The sequence below is a fragment of the Tachysurus vachellii genome, chromosome 4, assembly GCF_030014155.1.
Source record: "Tachysurus vachellii isolate PV-2020 chromosome 4, HZAU_Pvac_v1, whole genome shotgun sequence".
NCBI classification, from domain to species: Eukaryota; Metazoa; Chordata; class Actinopteri; order Siluriformes; family Bagridae; genus Tachysurus; species Tachysurus vachellii.
Genome location: NC_083463.1, coordinates 2,225,606 through 2,247,065, shown reverse-complemented (window position 1 = coordinate 2,247,065; position 21,460 = coordinate 2,225,606). Strand labels below are relative to the sequence as shown.

Sequence of the window (21,460 nt, the reverse complement as noted above, 5' to 3'; positions counted from 1 at the left end):
GAAATTGACCAAATTTGGACAAACGAGGTTTCCGCCCGTAGCAACGATATGTATCACATATCTATCTCTCTCTCTCTCCCTATATATATATATATATACTGTGTATATATATATATATATATACACAGTAATCCCTCTGCAATTCGCGGTTAAAGTTTCGCGGCCTCAGTGCATCGGTGATTTTTTTAAAGATTATTCATCGAAAAATAAAAATAACAACGGTTTCCCAGGATGCCAGACAAAGAGAGAAACGCACTCAGAGGCTTTGTACATACCCACAGGCACTCAGACAAGGCACGTGATTGGCTCCCGGCGCAGGATCTGAGCTGATTGGCTGCGCATCATCGCATCCTTTCCCAGCTTCTTCCCTTGTTGTACTGTATCTCTCCACTCTCGTTCACGCTGTCAACTGTCTCGCGTATTGTGTTTTCGTTAAGCCCTTACAATGCCTCATAAGGGCCGTGCGCTTGCAAAAGTTTCCACTAGTGAGCCCAAGAGGAAGAGGAAGATTATGACCATAATTGAAAAGGTCAAACTACTAAGGTTTTATAATTAAAAAGATTTAAGTAAAATATATATAAAGTATAAATATACATATTTTAAACATTCTGGTACCCACACACACATGTATGGAAATTCCTGGGGGGGGGCACTCCTACTTCGCGGATTTTCACCTATCGCGAGGGGTTCAGGTCCCCATTAACCGCGATAAACGAGGGATCACTGTGTGTATATATGTATGTGTGTGTGTATGTATGTATGTATGTATGTATATCTGTATATGTGTGTGTGTGTATATATATATATATATATCTCTCTGCCTATTCATCCATCCAACTGTCCTTTCATCCTTCTATATATCCATTTGTCTTTTTTCCATCTGTCCATCCTTCATTTTGAAACACTTTGAAGTTATTATGAAAAGAAATCCTATTTAATTATTATTATTAATTACAAAAATATAAACTAAATAAACAATAATTAATTAAACAATTGAGATTCGATCGATCTCACGGCTTCGGGTTTATTTTACGGTGCATCAAATTATAGGTGATGTTTTAAAGTGATGTTATTATATATTATATTAAAATAGATCATGAATTATTCAGTAATTATTTTTTTCAAACAGTTAATCGGTCACATATGAAAGTGCACCAAAAAGATTTGTCCTTCGTGAGAAACAGGAAGCTGCTGGTTTCCTGCCTTCGTGAGAAATTTTTCGTGTGAAGTCTGACTTCTTAATAAACGTTTTTCTGTGGCGTAGGAGGAATAAAACGTTTACTTGTGCCTTGTTACGTTACTTTACTCGAGTCTATTCTTTCTCTCGTTAGCAAATCGCCATCGCTCGTGAGGGCGACCTGCTGACCAAAGAGCGGCTGTGCTGTGGACTCTCCATCTTCGAGGTCATCCTGTCACGCATCCGCGGATTCCTGGAAGACCCGATATGGCGTGGCCCGTTACCTAGCAACGGCGTGATGCACGTGGACGAGTGCGTGGAGTTCCACAGGCTGTGGAGTGCCATGCAGTTTGTGTACTGTATCCCGGTGGGAGCGCACGAGTTCACCGTGGAGTGAGTGTCGGATCTGTGGAGCGAGACCGTGTTGGTTTACAGAGCGTAATCTACATAATGTAAACACACGTTCTTGTTCTCCAGGCAGTGTTTCGGCGACGGGCTGAACTGGGCCGGGTGCATGATCATCACCCTGCTGGGGCAACAGAGACGCTTCGACATCCTGGACTTCAGCTATCACCTGCTCAAGGTGCAGAAACACGACGGCAAGGACGAGATCATAAAGAGCGTGGTGAGTCTGAGACGAGATCATAGTGTGGGGTGAGTCTGAGACGAGATCATAGTGTGGGGTGAGTCTGAGACGAGATCATAATGAGTGTGGTGAGTCTGAGACGAGATCATAGTGTGTGGTGAGTCTGAGACGAGATCGTAATGAGTGTGGTGAGTCTGAGTCGAGATCATAGTGTGTGGTGAGTCTGAGACGAGATCGTAATGAGTGTGGTGAGTCTGAGACGAGATCGTAATGTGTGTGGTGAGTCTGAGACGAGATCGTAATGAGTGTGGTGAGTGAGACGAGATCGTAAAGAGCGTGGTGAGTCTGAGTTGAGATCATAGTGTGTGGTGAGTCTGAGTCGAGGTCATAGTGTGTGGGTGAGTCTGAGTTGAGATCGTAAAAAGAGCGTGGTGAGTCTGAGACGAGATCATATATAGTTACATCTTAATGTTTTCATTAACGTCAACGAAACAAATTACCGAGAAACAACAAAGCGTAAACTCTTTTCTGGACGTGTCGGAAAACATTCTCAAGGCGCCAGCGACTCCTTCAATAAAGGTGAAATATACAATCACCATGTTCGAATCTCCGTTACTATAGTAACCATAGACATCGACACCACCTGAACAATCAGAATTCAGAACCCAACAGGTCATTATTATTATTTCTGGTAAATTTATTCATGTTAAAAGCTTCATCCTGAGTAATCGTGGGGAAGTCGTGGCCTAACCCTAAGGTTGTGGGTTCGAGTCTCGGGCTGACAATACCACAACTGAGGTGCCCTTGAGCAAGGCACCGAACCATAAATGGCTGCCCACTGCTCCGGGTGTGTGTGTTCACTTTGGATGTGTTAAACGCAGAGAACAAATTCTGAGTAAGTGTCGCCGTACTTAGCCGTATGTCACGTCACTAATTACGGATGTTTTTTCTTCTCCAGCCTTTAAAGAAAATGGTGGACCGCATTCGCAAGTACCAGATTCTGAACGACGAGATCTTCACCATTCTGAACAAGTACCTGAAATCCGGGGACGGAGAGAACATACCTGTGGAACACGTCCGGTGCTTCCAGCCGCCGATCCACCAATCGCTGGCCAGCAACTGAGACCGACGGCGTACTTTTAACCCCGAACCCAGTTTACGGCGTAGTGCAGTGAGGATGTTTAGTCGCTAAGTATTTACAAATGTAAGACCTTTCTTTAGCGTCACTAGGACCAGACACTATTCACCTAAACCTCTAATGTTCAGTAACAGAGTACAACAGGAATTCTGCTTCTGATACAATCGCTGACTGGTGTTTAATCTTGTGTAGATGTTCCAACAAAAGTGTCCCAGGTTTTAAACGCTGTTCACACATACTGCTTGTGCCTTATTCAGATTTTCAGCTTATTTTTTAGTAACCTGCTAATCATTTATATTTGTTTTATCATAAAAGGTGGGTGAAAGGACCGAGGGATCGAGCGAGAGATTATTTAAGTGTTTAAGGGGTTCTATATTATCTTGTTTTTTTTTTTGGGGTGGTTTTGTTTTCGTTTGTTGGAGCGAACGAGTGCATGAATCCTTTCATTTTATTTTTGTTTTGTTTTTCCTTCTAGTATATTCTTTAAAAGTAAAAAAAAAAATAACCAAGTGCCTTTTTTTGTATTTGATTTGTAATCTGATTTTTAATTCAATAAATATAGCAATTTATCATTAACTATTAACATTATTATTCTTCACCGTCTTAAGAAGGTATAACAGAGGAGGAGGAACAGAAGGGAGGAGGTTAAATTAAAAAAAATTATCAATCATGAATCAATCAATCAGTGCAGGCTACGTACAGATGTTTGTACATCCGCTAGAAGAGAAAGGCTTTAAAAAGTATTTACAACGCTACACGAAGATGATGAAGCCTTACGGCGCCACCGACGTCCGTGTCACAGAGGTAAGGCAGATACAGTGGAGAGAAAACGTACTCGTGTTCGGTCCGTGAGTCACGTCTATTTTTGATTGTCCTCGGATTTTAAAAGAGCGAAAACAAAAAAAAAACCTTTACGCAGTAGATTATTAGACCGGCGTCTGAAACCTAAGACGTGGACGTGGTGCCGTTTCTCCTGGAGACGTTGTCGAACGTCAAGCTTGTCTCTCGATCCTCCAAATCCACGGCCTCCTCGTCCCGGAGCAGCTCGTACGCAGGGTGAGCGTGCGTCCCGACGCCGTTGGCCATGGTCCCGTTGCGCTCCTCCTTCCTGATGCTGACGGCCAGCATGGCCAGACTGACGTTGACGTCCTTGAACGCGTGCAGCAGGAAAATCCCCACGATGATGGTGAAGAAGCCGCTCAGCGTCCCGATGACATCGTCGTAGCCCATGTGCTCCCACTCTTTGAAGAGGATGGCGGAGCAGGTGAGCACCGACGTGGTGAAGAAGACGTAGTAGATGGGCGTGACCAGAGAGGTGTTAAAGATGTCCAGCGCTTTGTTCAGGTAGTTGATCTGCGTACTGACGCACACCACCAGGCTCGCCAGCAGCAGCCACGCTAAAGGGTTACCGAACACAGGCTGGCCGGAGATCAGCTCCTTGATGGCGATGCCCAGACCCTTCACGCACGACACGGACAGGGAGCCGATCACAGAGCAGATGGTGATGTACACCAGGATGTTGGATTGTCCGTGACGTGGGCCGACGACGCAGATGAAGATCAGAGCCACGATGATGACGAACGTCGCGAAGACGGCAAAGCCTACAGAGAGAGAAAAGGCGGGAAACCTCGACGTTAACGGACCGTTTCATTTTAATCCTGCAGTTAAAACCATGTAGTGACAAAAACAAACCAATTCTACATCTGTTCAGGAAATTAGTTTCTCTTCAAGCTGATTGATATAAAAACACTCAGGTGTGCTGTTACAGCAGGTGGAATACGGTTGGCCTGAAAAGTGATTATTTACACTGTGGCTATTTACCACTGGTTCATAAATTGTGTTTATTTTTAATCCATGTATAGATAAACTTCGTTTCTCTTCACGGTAGTTATATAGAGACTATAAGAGACTCCTTCCATCATTACACAAGTCTCATCAGCTGCCTGTTGCCATCTGATGGTTACTACGGTAACGTGTCGTACCCGGGTCCATCAGTTTCTCTGCCATGTCTTTGAGGCTGTCGATCTCCTCCTCCTGCGGCGCGTGGATCACCATGGTGGTGGAGCCGAGCACGCTGAGGAGACATCCCAGCTTCCCGTGCAGGTTCAACCTCTCCGACAGGAAGTAGGAGGAGAGCACGGCGCTGTAACCAGACGACACGAACTCGTGACTTCCCGAGTAATGACATCACTGTATGTGTAGTGTGTGTGTGTGTGTGTGTGTATCTACCTCACGAGCACGCTGAGAGCCCCGAGTGGAGTGACGAGTGTCGCAGGAGCAAACGCGTAAGCTGCGAAGTTTGCCGCTTCACCTGCACCCACTGCACACAACACAACACACTGAACACTGAGACGCGCTTCGTTATTCACATGTCCGTTAACTGGAGTTACACACTGACTCAACACCAACACAAGATGTTTCTAAATAAACATCATGTCTTATATTAATTATAATCCGCTGCTGATGAAACCATTTCTTTCTTTATAGTTTGTTTGCACTACGGCATCATAATGACACCAAAGCAAATCCCTTGTATGCACAAGTGTTCATGGAGATAAAGCTTCTGATTTAACCTCCTATCATCACCACTTCTCCTGAAATCATACAGCTTTTCAAAATACAAAACTAAAAATATTTTTCTCCAAATACCATATTTGAAGATTCTGAATAAATTTAACAGTTGTTTTTTTTTAATCTGTTTAATACACATTTCCTAAGCAGTTATTATGATCCTGATTAAAGGGGCGGGGCTAAACGCGAGATCGGGTTCGAACTAAATCCCGACTGATGCACAGAACATTACAGGATAGCTGGAAACTCGAACAGAAATTCCAGTCGTCATGGTTACAGCAAAACATTCCGACGGACTCTGATGCTGTTAAACGAGTCGTCGGTGAAAGTATTACGCTTGATGAGACTCGTTAATTAGAAGGTAAATAATCTAAGATGACGCCAGAGTTCTAGATGTGGGCGTTTCCTAATTTACATTTGTGTTTATTTATAACCCTGGTGTTTAAAGGAAAAGATTGTGGTAGAATTTAAATCATTTCTTTAGAGTGACGATTAAACAAACGATAAATACACACCGGAAGTGAACACACAGAAATAAATAATAAATCTGCACAAGTTAATAATTGTCCAGTGACTTACTTGATAAAAGCCCCGCCCACCAAAGCCATTCTTTTAGATAGGCATGACCACCTTGACCTAGAGAGAGAGAGAGAGAGAGAGAGGTGTGTTAATAGCGTGAGTGCGGATGTGGTACGAGGCTGTGCATCACTCTGGTTTATTACAGCACCACAGAGCGAAGTGACACAGATCAACAGCACAAACCGTCACCCTGAACGTTTCTCAACACGACCTGCTGCCAGTAATTTCATAAGAAACTTCAGTAGAGATTTTCTTTGTACGGTTATTTTCAGATATTGGACCTGATAAAGTTTTATTAATCAAAGCTTTTTTTGCATGTAATATTAAAATGTGATGAGGGTGCAGCTCCTAGTCACGTTCATTTTGACTGAGAGACCGTGACCACTGTGATGTGTGAGACGATCAGAAAGATTTCTGAGATCTGGACATTGCAGCACAGATAGTTGTTGGTCAGGCTTGACAAAGCTGTGTGTAATTCAGGCTGGTTGTCCACATGCCTCGTGAGCACATGACGGACTCTTTCGCTACCAGCAGCAGTTTTCTCTCTTCAGTCTCTCCAGTTATTTCATCTGAGTGAAGAAACTGTGAGGTGCAGCAACACGCTGAAGGCTGAGCGCTGAGGGTTAGGTAAAGTAGATTACAACACAGACAAATGAGCCACGCCTTCACGACCAACACACCGAAATAGGAGTGTCTGTGTGTCTCTCTCTCTCTCTCTCTCTCTCTCTCTCTCTCTCTCTCTCTCTCACACACACTCGTGCTCTCAGAACCAGTTTTACCTCCCTGACAACACAAGGTGCAAGACAATCAAGAACTTCCAGCATGTTCAAAAAATGTGCTCACCTGATTTATGAGTGTGTTCAAGGTTTAAAAGGACATTACAGCACCCAGGCTCTTTCCCCATAAAATAATCCGGAATTACACAACATTAGGAATCTGAGGCCAGAATTCAAAGCTTAAAACAAATCTTTTAATAAAAAAAACAAACAATAAAACAGCAAGACCAGAACTCCTGAACTCCCAGACCACAGAAACCAGAATTAATACCACAGCCAAGAACTCAGACCTGAAGGACCACAAGAGACTAGAGACCAAGACCAGAACTTCACAAACACAGTCTGACACCAGAAAAGGATTCGAAAGCATTCGGTTTTCTTGTCGTTTGCTGTGTTCAGTGCGATAACATCTAAATACAACAAAAATAAAAATTTTGAATATTCCTGAATCTTATTCGATATGAACTCCAGGGATTCGTCTCCACGTCCACCTTCGGCTATTTGATTTACTGTGTTTACTCAATAACGGGCTTTAACGTGAATCAGTAAATAAATATTTAACAATTTAGAAGCTGTTTGTTGGTCCTGACGTTCAGGGTAAAAGGGAACTGTTACCTGCTCTCATGGAGCCTTTCCGTGCGAGTCTCAGCAATCCTTTCTTCTTCAGGATGAAACTTCCTCCGATAAACACGCTGGAGCTGATGGCCAAAGCCAGGCCGATGTAGAAATCATATCTGCCTCGCTCCTGAGCCATGGTGAAGACGTGATCCTCTGTCACATTGAGCAGCGAACACAGAAACTGTCCTCCTCCGGAGCAGCCGAGTCCAGATACAACACCTGAACACGTAAACAACCATTTAATCCTGACTGAACTGAAACGTTTCTATTCACATCTGTTACAGAAATATAAAATATAAAATATAAAAACCTGTTACAATCTCCTGCTGCTTAGAAAAACTACAAACATTGTACAAAATTACTATCAATGTTCTACAGTCTTTAAAATAATAATAAAATCTCACCATCTCCATAGCAAACTTTACAAACATCGCATGTATCCACTAGTGCTGTTTCATTCATGTCACATGTGTCTGTCTCTGTGTGTATGTATCTGTGTGTGTTTGTGTATCTGTGTCTCTGTGTGTCTATGTATCTGTGTGTCTGTGTGTATCTGTGTCTCTGTGTGTCTATGTCTCTGTGTGTATGTATCTGTGTGTTTGTGTATCTGTGTGTCTGTGTGTATGTATCTGTGTGTTTGTGTATCTGTGTCTCTGTGTGTATGTATCTGTGTGTTTGTGTATCTGTGTCTCTGTGTGTCTATGTATCTGTTTGTCTCTGTGTGTATGTATCTGTGTGTGTTTGTGTATCTGTGTCTCTGTGTGTATGTATCTGTGTGTTTGTGTATCTGTGTGTTTGTGTATCTGTGTGTCTGTATCTGTGTATCTGTGTCTCTGTGTGTTCTCAGCTCACAGCAGAAATCTGAGCAGATTCAGGAGGCGCCTCCTGCTCTGTAAACTGCTGGTTTCCGCCCTTGATTACTGCACAGTGCGCATGAGTAAAAGGAAGCGTTTGAGGCAGCTCCATAATCCCACACTGTTAAGGGCGCTAGTATGCTAACAGAACTAGCTGTTGAGGGCGCTAGTATGCTAACAGAACTAGCTGCTGAGGGCGCTAGTATGCTAACAGAACTAGCTGCTGAGGGCGCTAGTATGCTAACAGAACTAGCTGCTGAGGGCGCTAGTATGCTAACAGCTGAGGGCGCTAGTATGCTAACAGAACTAGCCGCTGAGAGCGCTAGTATGCTAACAGAACTAGCTGCTGAGGGCGGTAGTATGCTAACAGCTGAGGGCTGTTGTTAGTATGCTAACAGAACTAGCTGTTGAGGGCGCTAGTATGCTAACAGAACTAGCTGCTGAGGGCGCTAGTATGCTAACAGCTGAGGGCTGTTGTTAGTATGCTAACAGAACTAGCTGTTGAGGGCGCTAGTATGCTAACAGAACTAGCTGCTGAGGGCGCTAGTATGCTAACAGCTGAGGGCGCTAGTATGCTAACAGCTGAGGGCGCTAGTATGCTAACAGAACTAGCTGCTGAGGGCGCTAGTATGCTAACAGCTGAGGGCGCTAGTATGCTAACAGAACTAGCTGCTGAGGGCGGTAGTATGCTAACAGAACTAGCCGCTGAGGGCGCTAGTATGCTAACAGAAGTAGGTGTTGAGGGCGCTAGTATGCTAACAGCTGAGGGCTGTTGTTAGTATGCTAACAGAACTAGCTGTTGAGGGCGCTAGTATGCTAACAGAAGTAGGTGTTGAGGGCGCTAGTATGCTAACAGCTGAGGGCTGTTGTTAGTATGCTAACAGAACTAGCCGCTGAGGGCGGTAGTATGCTAACAGAACTAGCTGTTGAGGGCGCTAGTATGCTAACAGAACTAGCCGCTGAGAGCGCTAGTATGCTAACAGAACTAGCTGCTGAGAGCGCTAGTATGCTAACAGAACTAGCTGTTGAGAGCGCTAGTATGCTAACAGAACTAGCTGCTGAGAGCGCTAGTATGCTAACAGAACTAGCTGCTGAGGGCGCTAGTATGCTAACAGAACTAGCTGCTGAGGGCGCTAGTATGCTAACAGAACTAGCCGCTGAGGGCGCTAGTATGCTAACAGAACTAGCTGCTGAGGGCGCTAGTATGCTAACAGAAGTAGGTGTTGAGGGCGACGCTAACTGGACAAACACCGTCTTCACCATGATGTACAACAGTCGAAAACTAAACCCGTACCTGTTTGTTCCGCTCCTCAACACAAACACCGCCCGGACAACAGAAGCTTCATTTTCCGGGATTTGTTTGTACTTTCTCCGTCGCAGCTAAAGAACCTTTCCCCATCCATCCAACGGTGAAAGGGCATCAGAATGCGCATGCGCACACAAGAGCAGCTCTGATTGGTCGACGGAATATATATATATATATATTGACTGATTAACGGCTGCGTTATTAGCTGATGTTAGGTGGTGAGATGTGTTCATGTTTGTCGCCATATTGGAAAGGTCCATGTTAGACCGCACCAAGAGAAGCGACTCATATTAATATATTCAGTCGATTTATTTATTTATTTAAAGCTTTTATCAACAATGGATATTATCACAAAGCAGCATTTACCGGTTATTTACATATATATATATTATATTTATGTAAATAACCGGAAAAATGTAAATGTTGATCGCATTTTCATCTGTAAATTAAATGTCAATAATAAACATAAATTATTATTGACATTTAATTTACAGATGAAAATGCGGTCAACATTTACATAAAACACCTTTATTCACAAGATAAAATTAAATAATAAATGAAACGGAAATGTGGCGACGGGTGTTAAAAAAATAAAGACAAGATGTTTTTCTTTTTGCTTTTTATTTTTTTATTTATTTGCATTATTAAATTCGGTTGTTCAAGTATAAAATCATTAACACTTTGATGTCAGACTGTCTTTCATCACAATATTAACAATAAAAACTTATTAATTCCTTTAACTGATGATGATTACATTTATTTTATGTAACTTTCAAGTATTAAGTTTTCACTCATTCATTCATCTTCTACCACTTATCCGAACTACCTCGGGTCACGGGGAGCCTGTGCCTATCTCAGGCGTCATCGGGCATCAAGGCAGGATACACCCTGGACAGAGTGCCAACCCATCACAGGGCACACACACACACACACACACACACACACTCTCATTCACTCACACAATCACACACTACAGACAATTTTCCAGAGATGCCAATCAACCTACCATGCATGTCTTTGGACCGGGGGAGGAAACCGGAGTACCCGGAGGAAACCCCCGTGGCACGGGGAGAACATGCAAACTCCACACACACAAGGTGGAGGGGGGAATCGAACCCCCAACCCTGGAGGTGTGAGGCGAACGTGCTAACCACTAAGCACCCTAGTGACATCATACCTCATATAATTTAATTACACCTTCTGTGATCTAATTTGTGATGTCAGCTACATGGTCAGGCATGAACCTTTAAATCTTCATCTGTTCATCTTATATACAGTGAATGTCGGAAAGGTATTGAGGCTGAAACAAGGATAAGAGGAGTGACATAAGGATAATGAGACTGACATTAAGGCTCTGGGATTGACATAGAGATAAGAGTTTTATGTTAACCTGAGGATTATTTTAAACCTTTAGATAGGTTAAAGTATTTATTCAGCTGATTTATTCACTGTGTTTAAATCACACCCTAAATAGTGGATCAGGTTGATTAATCACAAGACACAATTCCTTAGAGGGAAGTGAGAGTGTGCTTGTGTAATAGACCATCCCCAGCAGGGAGCGCTATGTTATAACTCTGAAATGAGCACCGATCTAGTTGAAGAGCTCCAGAGTTCAGTGAGATGATTAAATATAAACTACTTGTCTTTGGTCTTGGCTGGAGTCCATGTGAGCGCGGCTTCCTGAGATACGCGTAACAATGTCACTCCCACTGACACTGTAGTGAATCCACACAAAATCCCAAGACAGTCCAGAGCACCGAGCGCTTCCCACTCTTTAAACAAGATAGCAGTGGCAAGGATGACCGAGGACGTGAAGGTGACATAATACACGGCCTCGAAGACATTGGCGCTGAAGCTCTCCAAGGCTCTGTTGATGAATGTGAACTGGGTGATGATGCTGACCAGGAGAATTCCCAGCAAACTCAGGAACAGGAACAGAGCTGCATTATCTGGAGACGTGTCTCCACCGAACACATCCTTCGCAGCCAGACCGAGACCTTTACAGCTCGGCACAGTGAAGGTTCCCAAAAGGGAACAGATTCCCACATACACCATGATGTTGGACTTTCCGTACGCTGGAGAAAGCCAGCCAATCAGCAGCACCAACAGCAGCAGCACCAGTGTAACGTAGGTCACAAACACTGAAATCCAAACACACAATAAATGTCACAGAGCTGAAAACACAAGGTGCCATTTTGGCTAAGGCAGACTCCTCAACATGACACTGTCAACTTGGACAGGGCAACTTTACATGAACTGAACTTAAGCTTTTCTCCTTTAATCTAAACTCACTGTGGAGGTTGGAATAAGAGCAGAAACACCAAAACCACAAGCACTTTAATTTTTTTACTGGGAAAGATGAAATTCTGGTGTTTTCATTTTAACAAGGATTACAGCTTCAGGTGAAAGTTCACAGTTTATTCCTTTTTGTTTGTAAATGTCAGAATAGTTTTATTAGTAATTCTTTTTTATAATATGTTATCAAATGATTTGTTCATAAGTTTGTAAGCTTAAGCATACAAATTCTTTTTGGGGCCACTGTAAGGGTCACTGGGTGGACATAAAGGTCACAGGGTGGACATAAAAGGTCACAGGGTGGACATAAAGGTCACAGGGTGGACATAAAAGGTCACAGTGTGGACATAAAGGTCACAGGGTGGACATAAAAGGTCACAGGGTGGACATAAAGGTCACAGGGTGGACATAAAAGGTCACAGGGTGGACATAAAAGGTCACAGGGTGGACATAGAAGGTCACAGGGTGGACATAGAAGGTCACAGGGTGGACATAAAGGTTCATGGGGTGAACAAAAAAGGTCACAGGGTGGACATAAAAGGTCAAAGGGTGGACATAAAGGTCACAGGGTGGACATAAAAGGTCAAAGGGTGGACATAAAAGGTCAAAGGGTGGACATAAAGGTTCACAGGGTGGACATAAAGGTCACGGGGTGGACATAAAGGTCACAGGGTGGACATAAAAGGTCACAGGGTGGACATAAAGGGCCACAGGGTGGACATAAAAGGTCACAGGGTGGACATAAAAGGTCACAGGGTGGACATAAAGGGCCACAGGGTGGACATAAAAGGTCACAGGGTGGACATAAAAGGTCACAGGGTGGACATAAAAGGTCACAGGGTGAACAAAAAAGGTCACAGGGTGGACATAAAAGGTCAAAGGGTGGACATAAAGGTCACAGGGTGGACATAAAGGTCACGGGGTGGACATAAAGGTCACAGGGTGGACATAAAGGTCACAGGGTGGACATAAAAGGTCACAGGGTGGACATAAAGGGCCACAGGGTGGACATAAAAGGTCACAGGGTGGACATGAAGGTCACGGGGTGAACATTAAAGATCGTAGGGTGGACTAAAGGGTCATGGGGTGGATATAAAGGTCGTAATTGTTGTAAATGTTGTGTAGTGTTTTGTGTAGTATTGGGTTTGTGTAGTGTTGTGTAATGTTGTGTAGCGTTGTGTAATGTTGTGTAGTGTTGTGTAGATACCCGGGTTGAGAAGTCTCTGTTGAAACTCAGCTCTGGACAGCACACTGTGAGACATTGGGGAGTGAATGGTGAGCACCACAGAGCCACAGCAGCACAACACACAGCCCAGTTTACCCAGCAGCCCCAGCTGTTCCTGCAGGATCCATGAAGCCAGAACGGCTCTGAGGAGCCAAATCACTGTCACCATCATCATCATCGTCATCATCATCATCATCATCATCATCATCATCATCATCGTCATCATCATCATAAGAGTGTAATTATCACACATCACAGCCTTATTTATTACACAATCACACACTGGTTGCTATGGTAACCTCTGCATACTGTAGGCCAACAATAATTTCTGTTTGACCAATTTATGTTTAAAAATGTAAATGAACGCAGCAGATCTGTTTAGTTTAATATTCAGGTTTAAGTTAATTTTCGGAGTAAATTTCACACATATTCACACACATACTACATGGAGAAATGTAATCAGAATTTCTTCATACATACATCTATCATTGGTATGTTTCAAAATGTATAAAACAATTGGAATTTAGTCACATTCATTAAAAAATGCCATTTATAAATAAATCCAGTTTTATATTGTAACGTTATTAAGATAAAAACCAAAAAACATGATTTTAGTGAAGTTCTCACTCGCATTTCATTCCAGGTCAAATGGAGGCTGTACAGAACCATCAGTCACCATAACAGAGCTGATGGTTTAATAACAGAGCTGATGGTTTAATAATAAAACTGATGGTTTAATAACAGAGCTGATGGTTTAATAATAAAACTGATGGTTTAATAATAAAACTGATGGTTTAATAATAAAGCTGATGGTTTAATAATAAAACTGATGGTTTAATAATAAAGCTGATGGTTTAATAATAAAACTGATGTTTTAATAACAGAGCTGATGTTTAATAACAGAGCTGATGGTTTAATAACAGAGCTGATGTTTAATAATAAAACTGATGGTTTAATAACAGAGCTGATGGTTTAATAATAAAACTGATGGTTTAATAATAAAACTGATGGTTTAATAATAAAGCTGATGGTTTAATAATAAAACTGATGGTTTAATAATAAAGCTGATGGTTTAATAATAAAACTGATGGTTTAATAACAAAGCTGATGGTTTAATAACAGAGCTGATGGTTTAATAATAAAGCTGATGGTTTAATAACAGAGCTGATGGTTTAATAATAGAGCTGTTTAATAATAAAACTGATGGTTTAATAACAGAGCTGATGGTTTAATAATAGAGCTGATGGTTTAATAATAAAGCTGATGGTTTAATAATAGAGATGATGGTTTAATAACAGAGCTGATGGTTTAATAATAGAGCTGATGGTTTAATAATAAAGCTGATGGTTTAATAACAGAGCTGATGGTTTAATAATAAAGCTGATGGTTTAATAATAAAGCTGATGGTTTAATAACAGAGCTGATGGTTTAATAATAGAGCTGATGGTTTAATAATAGAGCTGATGGTTTAATAATAAAGCTGATGGTTTAATAATAGAGCTGATGGTTTAATAACAGAGCTGATGGTTTAATAATAAAGCTGATGGTTTAATAATAAAGCTGATGGTTTAATAACAGAGCTGATGGTTTAATAATAGAGCTGATGGTTTAATAATAAAGCTGATGGTTTAATAATAGAGCTGATGGTTTAATAACAGAGCTGATGTTTTAATAATAAAGCTGATGGTTTAATAATAAAGCTGATGGTTTAATAACAGAGCTGATGGTTTAATAATAAAACTGATGGTTTAATAACAGAGCTGATGGTTTAATAATAGAGCTGATGGTTTAATAATAGAGCTGATGTTTAATAATAAAGCTGATGGTTTAATAATAAAGCTGATGGTTTAATAACAGAGCTGATGGTTTAATAACAGAGCTGATGGTTTAATAATAAAGCTGATGGTTTAATAATAAAGCTGATGGTTTAATAACAGAGCTGATGGTTTAATAATAGAGCTGATGGTTTAATAACAGAGCTGATGGTTTAATAACAGAGCTGATGGTTTAATAATAAAGCTGATGGTTTAATAATAAAACTGATGGTTTAATAACAGAGCTGATGGTTTAATAATAAAGCTGATGGTTTAATAACAAAGCTGATGGTTTAATAACAGAGCTGATGGTTTAATAATAGAGCTGATGTTTAATAATAAAACTGATGGTTTAATAATAAAACTGATGGTTTAATAACAGAGCTGATGGTTTAATAATAAAACTTATGGTTTAATAACAGAGCTGATGGTTTAATAACAGAGCTGATGGTTTAATAATAGAGCTGATGGTTTAATAATAAAACTGATGGTTTAATAACAGAGCTGATGGTTTAATAATAGAGCTGATGGTTTAATAATAAAACTGATGGTTTAATAATAAAGCTGATGGTTTAATAATAAAGCTGATGGTTTAATAATAGAGCTGATGGTTTAATAACAGAGCTGATGTTTAATAATAGAGCTGATGGTTTAATAACAGAGCTGATGGTTTATTAATAAAGCTGGATCTCACCCAAACAGAACCCCAAGCGCTCCCAGGGGAGTCACCAACACTGCCGGTGCTGTGTTGTGTGCCAGGAAATTCCCCACCTGACCCACTATCACTAAGAAATAAACACACATCATGTTTTAAATGTCATTTCAATCTTAAAAGATTTCTTCAAAAATATGAAGAAATCTTCAAAAAATGTGCAACGTTTTGATTCAGTCTTTAGTCATTTTTTCCATATGTTTTTATTTTCACATTTTTTTATGGTTTCAAAAATAAACAGGCTTTACGTAGACATAGGGTTGCCAAGTATTTGGCAATTGTGTATACTTAAAAATGCAGATTTATAAAGACAATGTGCATCAACACCTTCTGACCAATCAGGACAATTCTACAGATAATTAAAAGTACGGTGACACATACTCAGAAATCGTTCTCTGTGTTCTTTAACCCATCCAAAGTGGAGCAGTTGGGGGAGTTCGGTGCCTTGCTCAAGGGCACCTCAGTCGTGGCCGGCCTGAGACTTGAACCCACAACCTTAGGGTTAAGAGTCAGACTCTCTAACCATTATGCCACGACTTCCCCCCGTTTTTACTTATCCCAGGCTATTATGAGCCTGGAACAGGTGAGGTTAAGGGCCTTGCTCAAGGACCCAACATAGATGTCATAGCAGCTTGTGGGCTTGAACCCCGACCTTCTGATTAGGAACCCAGTGCCTGGACCGCTGGACCATCATCCTTGATCATGTCCTTTAAAGGTGCAGTATGTAAAATTAATCAAACATAAGATCGGTGGTGTTTAAATGACCCACAGGAAGCTCATCAAAACAAAAACAATAACTTGGGATCAGAATCTGTTTTACAAACAGTTTTATTATGAACTTTCTGCACTGAGGCTTGTTTTTTTTCTTATCATTTAGGTTATTTGTAAAAGTAAAGATTTAAAAAACATCCACTAAATTGCACCTTTAATTCCAACCATCCAGCCAATCAGGGAGGAGGATTTTAATATACATCTGTATGCTGGCATCTGTTAATAAAACCAGGACAGTATAATGAATGACCAGAGTTTATAGAGCAGGACAGTTAGAAGTAATGATCTTACTTGCCAGTGTTCCAGTCCACCACACACAGTCAGACAGGTAAGTCCTACCTGAACAATAATGACACTGTTAATCCTGATCAAGTGTTTTAATGTGAAATAAATTATCAGTATAATAAATAACACTTTCCTGCTTTGTGAGAACGCAGGATGCCTTTTTTCTGCAGCACAAACGTGGAGCCATTAATAAAACTGGACACCACTGCGATCCCAACACCACCAACAAGTGATAAAGGAGAGTTTTCTTCCATAAACACGATGATGAAACCTTTTAATGATTAAAATGAACCTCTGTGTGTGTTCAAGTGCAGCAGGAAAACACTTCCGTGTTGTCATCCAGGAACTCGATTCTGATTGGTGCGAGCTAAAGAGTGTGGGCGGGGCTAGGGCCTGGTAACTAGGTGTAACGGGATGGCGTAAACAAATAGGCGCGGATTATGCAACAACGTGGGCGTGGCCTGGAGCGCTCTGAGCTCTAACGTCTTTTCAGAATAAAAGTCACGGATCTAAAATGACAAATTCAGATTAAGAATAAATAAATAATACATAAATGTAAATATGAAAAAAAAAAAAAAATTAATGAATTGACCAATGTACACACAGACACACGTTCGCAAATATAAATGACCATAATATAAAATAATAAATACATTTATTAGTTTTAATTTTGTTTTCACTTATTTGTATTTCTGACTCGTGCTACGTAATAATATTAAAAACCAGAAGGTAAACAAATAAATTTACAACTAATAAATAACTAATTCACAGACAAATTTATTTATTTACAAATAAATACAAAATAACTAAGACAAATTTATTTATTTATTTACCTTCTAAAATAAAAAAACAATGTTCAGAAGTATAATTGGATATATATATATATATATATATATATATATATCATTTATTACCGTGTTTGAGTGTCATTTCCAATATCTAGTATTATGTTATATAATTTTTAATTTAATTTTGTTATCTATGGTCATATTTATTTATGCAGTGAAGGCTTAATCCTTAATCATTAAGCCCCGCCCATTTAAGGCGGGAAGATTAAAACGCAGATGACGTAAAGCGCAACCATGTCGCTGGATGCTGATTGGCTGCAAGCGCTGTCAGTCATTACATAAGATGGCGGACGTTAAAATGCAGCAGAGCTCCTAAAGAGGGGACCGAAGCAGTAAGACAGCGATAAGACCCCGCTGAGGTAGAGCGCTGTGTTTATACTGTGTTTAAATGTCGGAATGTTACAGTAACGGTGTTAATGTTAGGACGAGTGTGAAGGTGAAGAGCAGCGCGCTGTCAGGCCTCACAAATGTCCTCCTGTGCAGCAGCTTCAGCAGCGGTTAGCATGTTAGCTAGCAGCGTTAGCCGGTTAGCATGTTAGCTAGCAGCTTTAGCATGTTAGCTAGCAGCGTTAGCCGGTTAGCATGTTAGCTAGCAGCGACATAGATATCTATGTAGCAGCGATAGCTGGTTAGCATTTTAGCTAGCAGCGTTAGCCGGTTAGCGTGTTAGCTAGCAGCGTTAGCCGGTTAGCATGTTAGCTAGCAAAGTTAGCATGATGCTAACTCCACATCAACAACAACACTCTGGAGCTTTATTTAGTTAAACTAATTAACATTTACATTAAATATCTCGTGCTTTAACTGTTAAAACGGATCTTTAAACGATTCACCTGCTGTAAATAAAGTGTCAGAACATGTTAAGGTTTTACACCTGAGGATAAAAACATACTGTTATAAATATTAAACCGTTTATATTCTTATGGTCACAGACACAAAGTTCACCTGGGATTCTGTTGGATTGTCTCTTTCCCCTCATTGTCCTGTTCGGTGTCCTGTCAAATCTTCTCGTTTATTTTAATTTAAGATAAAATCCAGAATTTTCTGTGAATTTTCCCAAAATAACACTTTCACGTCTCCTGTGAAGCCCAGTGTGGAATATATTCAGTTTATTCATCACTTACAGGGAAAGTGTAGAGATTTATTCATGATGTTCACTTGTTACTGATCCGCATCCTGAACAGTCCGGAGTTCCATCTGGATCTCAGCTTTACAGCATTTTATAAATCAGCACTCAGGTGGACTCCTGAATTTACAGGAATCTTCACATTCTACACTTTTTTCCTTTTAAAAATTCTGAAATTAAACGTAGATTTATTTTTATTAAACACCATCTGTGACAGACAGAAGTGAACAAGGTAGATGAGCAAACTGTCATTGTTATTATTTAAAACCTTTTTGTAAGCTTCCCCTTTGTTCATTTGTTTATTTATTTATTTATTTATTTATTATTTTATTAATTTTCAATAAAGCAAAACAGAAATCTGGGTTGTTTAAAAAAATGTTAGAAAATTTTGAATTACATGGTGGAAGAAGAACGAATTAAAAACGTGAACTCTGAAATGTGTGAAATTTTGGGAGTTTTATTAATTTTTTTTATTTGTTGTCTTATTTCTTTCTTTCTTTCTAAGGGAAGGCTGCGTTTGCAGCCTGGAGAAAAGAAGAGAGGATGCCTTCCATGTCTTTTTTCCTCGATGCTCAGCTGCGGTTTCATGATAAATGGCTGAAGATTGATTTGCAGGTAAATTATAAATTCTCATCACACTTAATTTATTATTATTATTATTATTATTATTATTGTTATTATTATTATTATTATTATTATTATTATTATTATTAATATATGAACCAGAAGCATGAACCCTGACAACTGTGAGCCATTTAAACTTTTCTTGCTGATTTTAATCTATGCTGTAAAAAGACTGTGCAAAAGTTTGTGCACCCTGGTTATAACACTCATGTTGTGTTATAAGTCCCAGCGACACTGATGCTGCTTCAGACGGCGATTTAAAGGTTTAATTAAGATTTTTATTTATAGCTTTCTCACTAAAATATTCTCTCAGGCAATGAACGGTTATTTTTAAATCTTAATTATAATAATAATAATAATAATAATAATAATAATAATAATAATTAATAATTTAACGATCTAATATTGGTGTCATGTTTCTTTTATTTTTACATTCGTTTTTTTGTTACATTTGTACTTTTTTACTGTATTTATTATTTGTATTTTTTATATACATTATTTTTTTTAAGACCTTAAACAATATAATTCATCATGATTTTTTTTTTTATTATTAAATGAAATATTTTTAAAACAGTCATATCGTGGGAGAACGTGTAGACATTTAGAAACGTCATTAAAATTCTGCCACACGTTTAGATCCCGTCAGTGATGCGTTAAATCACGGTTGTCATGGTAACAGACGACGGTCGTATAATCCGAGACTCGGATTCCGAAATCCCGCTCCCGGATCCTGGAATTATGGCGAGACTTTATAAAGCAATTTATTCTTAGATTTTTGTTTATAAATAAACGTGACTTAACGTCTGTGATTTCCAGCTCTACGTCGTCCTCGAGCCCGAACCCCTGCACTCACCCAGGATTAGTTCAAATCGTTTAGTGTTTATTATTATTATTATTATTATTATTATGAGCTTATAATCCAGAGAACAAATAAATCACATAATTTATCATTTATTAGAAATTTAGCTCACTTTTGACTAATTTCCTGTCAGTTAGAAACGTCTTCATTCGCGTCGAATCAGCGGCAGTGAAACAGCAACCGTCTGATCGGCGTGAGAGAGTTTACATTCAGGGGGACTATTAAAATGTGTAAAACTGAAGTGTGAATATATTCTGAGTGCAAATTATAAACCTATTAAACCTTTTTTTTTTTTTTTAAAATGAGGAGATAAATGTGTTATATTAAACTTTACTCTATTTATTTGTGTGTGATATAAAGTAGGTGATGATGATCGGATCAGGTGACGTTTTCCTACACGTTGTGTTGTTTACCTTCTATTCTTTCCTCCCTCTTCTGCAGTCGGGAGTTAAAGCGGCTCTCGTGTTACCGCTCGCTGTTGTGCAACCTAAACAGCTGTATAACACAAACAGCTCGGGGTTTGTCTTCACCATGGCTGACTTTTACTGAGGGATTAGACTCAGATTTCTCACGTGTCTGGATTGTGCTTTGTTGAACAATAAATTAAACCATGAGCGACACTAAAAATGTATGTAAACGTAAACAAGATCCTGGACATTCTGACTGTTATGATGATCAATCTGATCCCTTTTAACGCTCAGAATGCTGAACTTTTATTTTTTCTTTAGTTCCTTCTCTCCCTCCATCCCGTTCTGATTGTTTTTTACTTCCTTTCCTTCCTCCTTACTTATTTTTCCCTCTCTCTCTCTCATTCTTTTTCCCTCCCTCCCTCCCTCCCTCCCTCCCTCCCTCCCTCCTTCCCTTCCGTCCTTCTGACTGGGTAAAAGCACACGCATTATTTAATGTAAATCTGTTTTGAGACAATAAATCTGTTGTATGACGAGTCCGAGTCGTGTCCCAAAGTCCATTTTCTTCGAGTTTGGACTTTTAGTGCTGGTCAGCTGGAGAAGTGACTCAGATAATGTTTTCTCTCAACCACGAGGTGACTCAAATTATTCAGCTTGTGACGCACTCTGCCCTCTTGCTCGTACACGACCTCTGACATGCCTACTATCGATCAGCTACGCGTGATCGGATGAAAAGAAACAAACAAGTCATGTTGTATTGTGTAGCTTAAATCGTTTGTTTTGTCCACCAGCGTGCGTTCTCCTCCGAAGGACTGAGTGAGATGTGGAACGAGATGGTTAAAGATGAGGAGATTGTCTTCAACAGAGACGAGTCTGCCTATCCAGGTACCTG

At 40.1% G+C, this 21,460-nt stretch overlaps 4 protein-coding genes across 7 annotated transcripts in view; 2 read left to right on the top strand and 2 right to left on the bottom strand.

Moving 5' to 3' along the window:
• cyfip1 (cytoplasmic FMR1 interacting protein 1) overlaps positions 1-3,477 on the top strand; it is a 29,010-nt gene extending 25,533 nt beyond the window's left edge. Inside the window, exons 29-31 of the mRNA XM_060867375.1 lie at positions 1,332-1,570; positions 1,655-1,802; positions 2,722-3,477. Coding sequence (XP_060723358.1) covers positions 1,332-1,570; positions 1,655-1,802; positions 2,722-2,886 — 552 coding nt within the window. The 3' untranslated portion in view covers positions 2,887-3,477. The remainder of the gene's footprint in view (positions 1-1,331; positions 1,571-1,654; positions 1,803-2,721) is intronic.
• On the bottom strand, positions 3,336-9,752 carry nipa2 (NIPA magnesium transporter 2). Its single transcript, XM_060867376.1, has 6 exons — positions 9,594-9,752; positions 7,443-7,664; positions 6,052-6,108; positions 5,131-5,221; positions 4,884-5,044; positions 3,336-4,502 (listed from the first exon to the last, which is right to left on the bottom strand). The coding sequence occupies exons 2-6, from the start codon at positions 7,579-7,581 to the stop codon at positions 3,847-3,849; spliced, it is 1,104 nt and encodes a 367-aa protein (XP_060723359.1). The 5' UTR covers positions 7,582-7,664; positions 9,594-9,752; the 3' UTR covers positions 3,336-3,846.
• A 474-nt stretch (positions 9,753-10,226) lies between these two features.
• nipa1 (NIPA magnesium transporter 1) lies at positions 10,227-17,065 on the bottom strand. Its single transcript, XM_060867374.1, has 5 exons — positions 16,837-17,065; positions 16,714-16,757; positions 15,634-15,724; positions 13,108-13,268; positions 10,227-11,746 (listed from the first exon to the last, which is right to left on the bottom strand). Exons 1-5 carry the CDS (start codon positions 16,959-16,961, stop codon positions 11,241-11,243), a joined length of 927 nt encoding a protein of 308 aa, XP_060723357.1. The 5' UTR covers positions 16,962-17,065; the 3' UTR covers positions 10,227-11,240.
• A 754-nt stretch (positions 17,066-17,819) lies between these two features.
• The window catches only part of herc2 (HECT and RLD domain containing E3 ubiquitin protein ligase 2), a 62,124-nt gene continuing 58,483 nt past the window's right edge, over positions 17,820-21,460 (top strand). For all 4 annotated transcript variants that reach the window (XM_060867379.1, XM_060867380.1, XM_060867378.1 and 1 more), the window contains exons 1-3: positions 17,820-17,914; positions 19,184-19,293; positions 21,360-21,453. In XM_060867379.1, the coding sequence (XP_060723362.1) occupies positions 19,222-19,293; positions 21,360-21,453 (166 nt within the window). In that variant the 5' untranslated portion in view covers positions 17,820-17,914; positions 19,184-19,221. The remainder of the gene's footprint in view (positions 17,915-19,183; positions 19,294-21,359; positions 21,454-21,460) is intronic.

Excerpts from the sequence above, each read along its gene's own strand:
- nipa1 (XM_060867374.1), bottom strand. The coding sequence starts at position 16,961 with ATGGAAGAAAACTCTCCTTTATCACTTGTTGGTGGTGTTGGGATCGCA. Across the intron at positions 16,758-16,836 it reads CGTTCTCACAAAGCAGGAAA|GACTTACCTGTCTGACTGTG; the intron begins GTGTTATTTATT and ends TTGTTCAGGTAG. Across the intron at positions 11,747-13,107 it reads ACAGAGACTTCTCAACCCGG|TGTTTGTGACCTACGTTACA; the intron begins GTATCTACACAA and ends TTTGGATTTCAG.
- nipa2 (XM_060867376.1), bottom strand. The coding sequence starts at position 7,581 with ATGGCTCAGGAGCGAGGCAGATATGATTTCTACATCGGCCTGGCTTTG. Across the intron at positions 5,222-6,051 it reads GTGGGCGGGGCTTTTATCAA|TGGGTGCAGGTGAAGCGGCA; the intron begins GTAAGTCACTGG and ends TGTTGTGTGCAG. Across the intron at positions 4,503-4,883 it reads AGAGAAACTGATGGACCCGG|GCTTTGCCGTCTTCGCGACG; the intron begins GTACGACACGTT and ends CTCTCTCTGTAG.